At 39.1% G+C, this 10,000-nt stretch overlaps 1 protein-coding gene across 4 annotated transcripts in view; it reads right to left on the reverse strand.

Moving 5' to 3' along the window:
- LOC122262239 (uncharacterized) overlaps nt 1-10,000 on the reverse strand; it is a 20,039-nt gene that overhangs the window by 9,147 nt on the left and 892 nt on the right. For 2 of the 4 annotated variants that reach the window (XM_086548271.1, XM_043030224.2), the window contains 5 exons: nt 8,610-8,672; nt 7,959-8,210; nt 4,060-4,306; nt 3,544-3,618; nt 1,187-1,566 (listed from right to left, as the gene is read on the reverse strand). In XM_086548271.1, coding sequence (XP_086404397.1) covers nt 1,187-1,566; nt 3,544-3,618; nt 4,060-4,306; nt 7,959-8,210; nt 8,610-8,671 — 1,016 coding nt within the window. In that variant the 5' untranslated portion in view covers nt 8,672. Of the gene's footprint in view, nt 1-1,186; nt 1,567-3,543; nt 3,619-4,059; nt 4,319-7,958; nt 8,211-8,609; nt 8,673-10,000 lie in introns of those variants that run through there. The other 2 variants (XM_043030215.2, XM_043030209.2) reach the window with 1 other exon arrangement.

The following is a 10,000-nucleotide window of genomic DNA, read 5'->3' on the forward strand; positions in this document are numbered from 1 at the left end:
TACATAAAATTAATGTGCACAAAATTGCCATAAAAAAAGGCAAAGAGATAAATTACACAATTTTACTATCTACAAATAGAGGAAGGAAATCTACAATTGAAAGAAAAAATTAAGTTTATAATGAACCAGAAGCTTGGACTATGACACATCTTGACAAGTGCCGTGTAGCAGATTTCATCTTAAGTCGCTGTGAGATGATCGATTATTAAATTTGGGGGTAAAAAAATTCAAACTTGGGTATCAAGTGTGCCCAGTTTTTGAGAGAGAGAGAGAACACAATGAAATACATATAAAGTTACCAGGACTATACTAGAGTTAAAGACCTTGCAAAAAATATTTAAAAAATAAAAAATAAAACAAAATAAAGAAATGGTTAAGAAATAGGACCTAATTACGGGCATGATACAAAGACTTTCTTTGAAGAGACAATGAATTCAAAGAAGAGAATTTAACCAAATTCATAAAGGTTGAGTGTTGAAAATAGGTTCCCAAAATATCTGCTACTGCAACATATGAGACACTTTATAGGAGAATTAGGATGTATCCATACACTACCTGAGAGTTGTCTGAAAGTAAATGGTGCATCCAATTCTATACAACCATATTTCAATGTGTTTTAGTAATGCAGCTATCATATACAATATTCCTGCAGTTTGGTCTGAGCTGGTATGGTCAGCAAACAATGGGTACACAGAGTAGGCATGACTACTAAAATATACCCAGAGCCTTAAGGCTGCATTTTATGGTCACGGCAAGGGAGCGCAACGGTAATGAGAACCATCCCTTGGAGTCACCCACGAGTTTGGCATGACCAGTATTCTCGCAAGTATTTTGGCAAAAGTCATTTACCTGCTTTTAGATTACTTCATGCCTTATGGTACTGCATCAATAGACAAAAAATTAAATTTGTCTCTAGAGAATCAAAACAAACTGCTGGTTTTTCTATGATAGAGCATGTCCTGTAGCTATGACTCATGAAAGATGCGAGTACATCACCTGATTACCAAGGGCCATAAGGCAGCTCCACCGGCTCAACCTTTGTCACAATGGCACAGCAGGGATTACCTGCATACAACATTGGCCGCTTGCTGGGGCCAGCCCATGGGCCTCTCTCGGCCAAGGTACACCTGTAAGGTACAGGTTTGACAGAGGCAAGTGCGGGCAGCACACTGGGTTGGGAGCTTACCTCTTGTTGGGGCCAGCTGCAGCTGGGGTACCATCACCCTCAGCTTTGACTCCCTCCTGGACACCTGCTGCTGTTTCTGCTGCTGTTGTTGAAGCTGTTTCATCCTTCCCCTTCTCCTGGTCCTTGGCAGGGGCCTTATTATCCTTGGCATCAGGCCTGGGCTTTCCCTTCCTGGCCTTGACCTTTTTCCTAAGCTGGTAGTCATTCATCATTGGAAGTCCAGCTGGGCCAGAGACATGGCGACCCCTGCGACTGTGGGGCGACTCATCCCAGGCACGTCGGGGGCTGAAGTGATGTTCCCGTTGGGGCAACTTGCGTGAGGGTGGAGGACGCATTTGGGGGGAACGAGCCCGCCCACGACGGTCGTCATTCCCCCCACCCTGTGGGAGACACTCACCACTCAGTCACCACACAACAAATACAGCCCTATATTCTCACCCTTGCCATGGGAAAACCCCATTGGTAATTCCAGGAACCATTTGTGAGTCCTTCAGGTAAACTGGTCAGCCTGTTGACCCGTGAGGAGCCAAAGGCATGACCTAGCAAGAGAAGGCCAAGTACCACAAGCTTTAATTTCAGGTTACCCTTTAACCTTACGAGAGAATGGCCCTTTAGTTTGTACTTCTTATAAATTTTCACACAATCCTAAAAGAATCATAAAAAATTAATCATTTATGACCATTGCTCTGTCAACCTTCACTTCTGGAAGGATTTACAGATGTCAGCTGAAGAGAAGAACAGCATTAGAGATGCAATGCAATCCAGCAATGCCAGCATCTACATGCTGTAGTGAACCCTGGGCTTATAAGTTGTCACAAATAGTCTGTAGCCCCAGTACTGCTTTGACAAAATTCTGTTTTTTTGAGGAAAACACCACTTATATCCTGCCAACCTACAGAGGCTGGAGAAGTTTAAACAGCACCACAAGTGGTATTGCTCTTTAGTGTAAAAACCCAATCGTAAGGGCTAGACTGTTAGGAAGAAATGTGTACACACCATGTATACTTTTTTCATGACTGAATATCCTAAACTTAGGTATTAGAATCAGTGAGCCATTTTATCTTCCTGTGGAAGGGGAATGGCCATCTGAAATCTCTTTTTTTTATGCCAAAAAATGAAGGGTGAAACATTAAAATACATTCCCAAAGTATCACATATGGTAGCACAAGAAGTGGGTCTTGGCCATATGTTATTTCGCTGAACTAAGACCAGTGGTGAAACAGTGTGTGATGTATGCAAATACCGTTCTTGTTATTTATCCAAATTACCACTAAATATTTCGTTATGGGGGGAAAAAAAGGTCCATAAACATTTCTGCACCAAAAAGTAATGAGAAAAAATAAACAAATTACCCCACAAAATAAGATATTCTTGTCACATCCACAAGCAGTACGGAATGAGACCTGTTAAAGAGGAGTGCTCTCTATTAAAACAAACTGAGAGAGAGCGTTTTACATCACTTTCTTTTGGACTTTCTCCTTCTTTTCTTGTGTGTGTATCAGTGCATGCAGATAAAAAATAAATGGAGTAATGATATTCCTTTCCCAAGACAAGTTTGCTATTTTGCAATAGCTGCTGCATTGTAACCAAATGTCATGTTTACTTAAAAGTTCTGGGTTCTATCTAAATGAGACCAAACAAAAGGATGGTTACGCTTGTCCATTGGAATAATCTATAAATTGGTATCATCATTATTCTTTTTCTCTTCATCTTTCTATCATTAATTCTCATATACCATTTTATCATAAAATAATTTACCACAGAAAACATTTCTTGGATATATCATTCATTTAATTTATCTGCCAATTCACTGCAATATGAGTAACAGCTAAGGAGAAGGGGAAAAAATCAATGATATTAATATAGAAGTAGGAAAAGTAAGCACCGAAGAAAAAAAAAAGAGAGAAAAAAAAAAAGAGAAAAAAAAAAAAAAAAAAAAAAAAATCACAAAAAATACTATTCATTAGAAAAAGGGGGGGATAGTTTATTAGGAAAAATAAGTAAATAAAAAATACAAATATCTTTTTTTTTTCACTGCCATTATGCATAAAAGGAAGATGGAGATACTGACAAAATCTTCCACGGGTATCACACAATAGTAAAATGCAACTAGCATCCAATACGTAATTATGGCAATGGGAACGTACTTGACTGCCTCTCCTGTGCAAACTCATTTCTTGCAGAGAGAACTCTATGTCTCTCATAAATCTTCTGCCAATTTTCAACTGTGGTTCACCATTGGTTTCAACTTTGGGACTGTCTTTTAATTGACTGAAATGTCTCCTGGTCACTACTTACAACAGCGAGGCTAAGAACAACACAAACAGGTATTGTCTTTCGAGAGAATTTCCACTTACCCTGTCCATGCGTCGCATTTTGTTGGCAGGTGGGCCATAATCACGGCTGTCACGCCCATCTACTAGCGAGGAACCCTGACATGGAGAATAATGCAGTTTTTTGGTCAGCTTCAGAGAGGTCTCTATAGACCTCATAAAAATACCCTTCTTATTTTAGTTATATTTTTGCTGAGAATCATTGTTAAGCACATTTCCTGGTCATGAAACTATCTGGATGTGCTATTATGTTACCACTACTAAATTTGAGAAGGAAATAATTCCTACACTTTGCTAAGCTTGCAATTCACTGAATGACATAAATTAGACTACTTCTAACAAAGAACCATAATACAATACAAAATTTTTCAACCTTGTCCACAGTTTGCACAAATGGTACATAGATTTGAATTATTCATTGCAACTTAACAAACCTGTATAAAAAAAGGAAATAAATGTATTAAATAAATAAATAAACAAATATTAGTATCACCTGAGCCAGACCTACCAGGCTATAAAAAAAAAAGAAAACAAACTTACTGATGAGAGCACAGCATTGAGTATGTTGAGTGCCAGCTTGGATTCGTTGTTACCCATCTGGCTGAGCTGGCTCAGGGAACCCAGCAGGTTGGATGTGCCCCCACCCCCACCCCCCACTATACTGCCCCCTGACCCTCCTGGTGTTGGTAGGAGCCCATTGCCCCCGCTACCTCCTCCAGCCGTGGGCACCATGCCGCTCTCCCAAGGGTTCACCATCATGTTGCCTGAGTTCATGCCACCGCTGTACCTGTTTGGAGATCTGCAATCAATATGTAAAGTAGGGGGGGTTTAGGTAAATTTGTTTAGCTTGGTTGTACAGTGGTTTTAGTGCATATTCTCAAACATAAGCAGATAAAAACAAAATATCAACAAAAAATATGAAAACGCCAAAAAGGGGATTTTAAAAATAAAAAAGACTAAAAAAATCTCTCATCAACATTGAATACTGACAACTACCATGCATTATATAAGGAAAGATATACAAAAAGTAAAATTCATCCCCAAAAGCTGATTGCATTGATTTCCCTATACAATTAACAAAGATCTCGAGCGAAAGAGATGATGTGCTATAATGATATTCCAGATCAACTACTTTACTACTTTCAAGAAACAAAGTGTACATTTCTGACAAATCTAAATATCAAACCAAGTTCAGCCTTGCAAGAAGAGTTGGTTATGGTAAACTATTCCTTGCCTTTTTATCTATGTGGTTGATGGGCATGCCATCATTGTTCAGGAGATCAAGAAAAAACTGACCTAATCCTTAATGCTTGGGTATTGTATGGCTGGCACAATAACAATTAGTAATTTTGAGTACCCAAAAGTGCTCTGTCTACTTAACACCAAGAGATTTGAGGCTTATCATTTTGCAATGTGTTTATCAACCCAACAACTGTGACATATGTCTTATTATGAAAGAGTGAAACAGCAACAAACATGTCTCATTTTCCTTTGAATATGGCATATTATATGTCTGTACATGCATTAACCCCTTAACGTCAGATGATGTGACATCACTTCATAGGAATATTTAGCTCCTGCTGGATGACATCCTATCTTACATTTTACATTGTTATGTATGTATGGGCATTTTTCTTCACTTGTGAAAATAATGCAAACAAATACAAAAACCTTTTATCCCCCTGTTGAAACAGGCAGGTGAAAAGTGCTCTGAGAGGCATAACACAGCTTCATGCTGTGAAAGATCATGTTTTTCATCTTACTGGCAGGAGTGGCATTAACCCAGTAATGATGGATGACATGTTTTTTCTTCATATATCACGATGGGCGTCATGACATTTAGGGATTTTGGATCACTATGTTATTTTATTGTACTATGAGTAATGAGTGAGTGATGTTGACAATTGCAGTCATAATTAACCCATTCACGCCGGGGCTGTTTCAGCTTTGCATGGTCGCAATAACGGGGTTCTTGAACGCATAAGCCTAACGCCTGCCTTGCTCAGAAATAAAACCCATCCTGGAGCCTAGGTAAGCAAATCAATTCCCCGATGGCAACGGGTTAAGCAAATATAAGAATGGGGTAACCCCTTCACAATGAATGACATGACATTTATGCCATGGCTTGGCTGGTCTTCTCTCCAGTGACATGAACACTACTATGCCATTGTTTGTCTGTCTCACTGGGTGAATGGGGCCATAGCGACTGGCCGCTGCCTTAGCATACAAATAAACTGTAGTGTTAGGCCTGTGTATCTCAAAATACTTGGTAAAATGTCCAGGCAGAGCCAAAACCGCCCATCCCTGGGTTAATATAACCAATATTCCATTTATCTCTTCTAATAAAATAGAATCTGTCTGGGGTCCCGTCCTGGGGCTGGGCAAGCAAATCTACCCTCATCTGCAATTATTGTGCTTGCTTTTAACTTTTGTTTCCCAAAAATATGCCAAGATTGCCTGAAAAATAACACTAAGCACCAATGGAAAGGCTGACAATGTTTTTTTTCTCAGTGAACTTGACTATGAAGGTCACAAATTTCTGGGCAATTATGTCCTTCAAAACACAATTTGAAAACATGTGTCTATTCATATACAGATCTTGTCATTGAAATTGTCACCCTGTCTACAAGTGGAAAGCAATTTTGTTTTCACTTTGTTTATTTACTAATCTATATGTATGCCCTTTCAAAGTATACATTCCTTGAGATGCCTTGAGACACTGTCACCAAGTGCCTTGAGATGTAGAAAAGCAAATTTTTGACAAATGGTGAATGGCTCGCTTCCAGCTTTGGCAGCAAGGATGTGTCATTATTTTGGAGTTATTGCTTAATGACTCCCATAAGTTCTCAGTCAGGTTCAGATCAAGTGAATATTCTGACTAGCCCTAGAAAAAAAAGCAAGCAAGCAAGATTCCCTTAGAAACTGCTGCACTGATTCAGCGGTGTGACAAGGTACACCACTTTGCACAAATGGCTTTGCCTTGTATTTGTCAAAACAGTTTGGTAGTCACAAAGCATCTCAAAATATATGTTTTGGTTTATAGTAACATTCCATGTAGCATTACAAGAAAGCCTACGACATGATATTAGAAACATCCCCAAACCATCAAAGATTCTTAAAATTTCCCTGTTGGGAATGTGTACTTTGGGTCACATGGGTTACTGCCTTAGCTATTCTGTTCCCGGTCATCTGCAATGTCAATCATCCCTCAAGAGAACTCAACGCCATTGTTCAAGGGTCCAGCTATATTTGGTACAAAATACAACCCCCTTTTCTATGCTGAACTTGAGAAATGCAAGTTTATGGATTTGCATTCTAATTATTAGAAGCGTAAGTCATCATGAATGCGACGAGATACTGTTCTGACGGACACATCATGCGGTAAGATCAGGTTGGACGTCTTTATTTGCCTCACAGACAGATGTGGATTGCTCTAAAGCTGATGTCTGATAACCCTCAAGGATCTTAGAAAAGTCTTTTAGTTTCATTCCAATTGGCTGCTTCTTGTCTGGAAAGTCAATGTTGCCAATCTCCCAGAATCTCTCGATACAGCTCTGAATTAGTCTCTCGCTGATGCCTATCTGCTTAGAATTATACTTTGTAAAGGGTCTTGCTTTGTAAACCATTACAATAGGTATAATGTAGCCTCTTACTAACACATTATATGGTGCCATTCTATTAGAAAGCCAAGAATTTGGGTTGCTTGAGCCAGATATATCCTCTACTTATAACGTCCAGCAGAGCACTAGTTTAAATCTAATAATTTTAGCATAAGGAACTAGCCTCAGGCAACATTGCCAATTGTACAAATAGGTGACAAAGTCATTAGCTAAATATCTGTATAGGGTATATTTACTGTGGACATAAAAATTATTGGCATATTATTGACATTTTCATTAAGAAGTACTGCATATTTAATCTACAGTCCTAGTTACTGCTATCCATTAGGGCTCCTGTACCCTGGGACAAGCTCCCCTCCTCCTCTCACTACATGCTCTCTTTGATGTAGGCTGCTTTTTCTCAGTCTCCCTGGATTGTTGTTTCCTCTTGGTTAAGAGGCTAAACATGGCATTGAATTATGGTGTGACATGATATACACAAAACCTTTTCCTCTGCCTGGCTTTACAGCAAATTGCATGTAATAAAGCTGAAGGTATTGCCATCATCCAAGGTCTTTTCACATTTTCTATAAAAAGTGAATAAACGTAAAACAAGCAAAATGAAATATGGTAAAACTTTGTGCATTAATTCTTTAGCTTGGAAAGCTGATCATTCAACACTAACAAAAACAGACAGGGGTGCACCAACAGGCAGAACTTGCACACCTTAAACAGCAAAATGAGAGAGAAAGAAAGAGAAAGAAATATATAAAGATCCACTTCAATATATCTATATCAAGTGGGGGGGGGGGGGGGGGAATCCTAAGGGATACTACATACCTGCCCTGGCTGGAGGCGTGGCCTGTTCGTCCGTAGCCCCCGTCCCCATAGCCCCCAGTGCCACTGTGGCTGCCCCCTCCGTGATGCCTGTTGCTGCTGTAACTGCCACCGCCGCTGTAGTGTGGGTTGTGGTTGCTCACTCCACCACGGCTGTAGTTTCCACGGTTGTAGCTTCCTCCGCCTCCACTTGCCCCACCACCACCCCCTCGACCATAGCCCCCACTGGCTCGCCCACCTCTGTTGCTTCCACTTCTGCAACAAGTAGGGAACAGAGGAATTAGTGTCACACAACACCATGAGCTGCTTGTGCTCTCATACAGATGAATCTTATAAGATTTAGAAGAAACGTATAGATTATCATCAGTTAATAAAAGAAAATTATACACATACAAATAAATATAATGCTAATAGGTAATCTTAATTGTCAGGATAATCATCTGGACAAATTTAATTAGATCATGATCAACCAATTACAATAGAGTCCTATTAATCCTAATTCGAGGAATGGTCTCGGAGGTTTTTCCGTTCAACATATTTATACTTGGAGAGGAAACTCAATACTACAATCCACAGACCAATAATAACTATAATATACAGCACAGATAAATCAAATTTGGAAAGAAAAAAGGAAAGATAAAAAACAAGCCTTACCTGTAACGGCTGCTGCCTCCACCCCCTGACCCAAACTGGTCCTCGTGATAATATCCTGGCATCCTGTAACAACACAAAATGGGTATCAGTAATCAGTAATGATGCAAACTTCATGGAAATAAAAAAGGAGTGAGAGTAATAGTATCTGGCTACCTCAGTTATAGCATGTGGACCTCCCCTCATGTGGCATGCATTTGTATCCACCTAATTGGCACAGGAACGTTTCCATGACTGCTAAAAGTTATTGTTCCTGTAATGAACAAGGAATGGGTAGGGGGTAACAGTTATTGTTTTCTTGTTATTGTGGTCATGACCAAAGCTGACTCAGGTCCCACATGGATGAAGAGAAGCACTTGATTGTGTACAGTGAAATAATTAACATTATAGTGCTTGCACTACCTCTTCACTATCACTCTTAGGCAAGCTTTAACCCATTCACCATCAACCTTGCTGTGCTGATGTAAAAAAAAAAACTTCTCCAGCCATATCAACCTCTCCAGCCGTCTTCATGCGTTGTGAGGGGTGGTATCTTTTTCATTCCATCAACCAAACTATTTAATGTAATGATTCTCTCTCATCTGATGATATATCAAACTCATATAAGCTTATTAGAATCATCCAAATCACTATCATGAGGAATGAACTTCTAATAATCACATTCTGCCTTGACAGTAACAGACAGCAAGGAAACGGTCATCATTTCTATATAGCACAAGAAAAACAAAAATGAATAGTAAATATCAATCTAATAGTGAAATACAATTAGTTTATTGGCAAAGACATTATGGCTGGCCTCCTATATAAAAAGCGTGTACAATGCACCAAATTTATGAATACAGTGTTGAATGGACATTTTCTGTTGAGGTGCGCATGTAAAACAAAATAAACTTTTGGCAGAGAAGGGTTTAAACTTTAAAACCTTAAATAGTTGAAAATCAGAAGAAACTCTTCCACCATAGAAAAGTCTACAATAATTCTACAACAGGTCCTCTATCAAAAATGATAACTGGAAATAAACTTCGCAACTATTTTCATATATGGATATGGGGAGTAGTAAGAAATTCATACTAATAGCACAGAGAAAGGTATTTATCACAAGTGTAGATATTTCTGGAACAGGGCACTCGCCAACCATACAAATATCGAAACCTGAAAATATTCAAATATATTAAACATTGTAACATGTGATTGATTGGTTAAGAATTATGGATACTAAGATGGGGTTAGGGAGGTTTTAGGCTCATTTGGCAATCCCTTGTTAAAAAATTGTGAGACTAGGAGAGGGTTCCATTATTCATTTATTCCTGCACTTGCGATTGGAATCCCTTGTGACTCATCTCGGTTTGCAACTTCCGTTTTCATATTTCTTTCATAATCAAATAAAATTCTTG

This window comes from Penaeus japonicus, unplaced genomic scaffold, assembly GCF_977035675.1.
Source record: "Penaeus japonicus unplaced genomic scaffold, GWHDUDI00000001_assembly GWHDUDI00000020, whole genome shotgun sequence".
Lineage (NCBI taxonomy): Eukaryota > Metazoa > Arthropoda > Malacostraca > Decapoda > Penaeidae > Penaeus > Penaeus japonicus.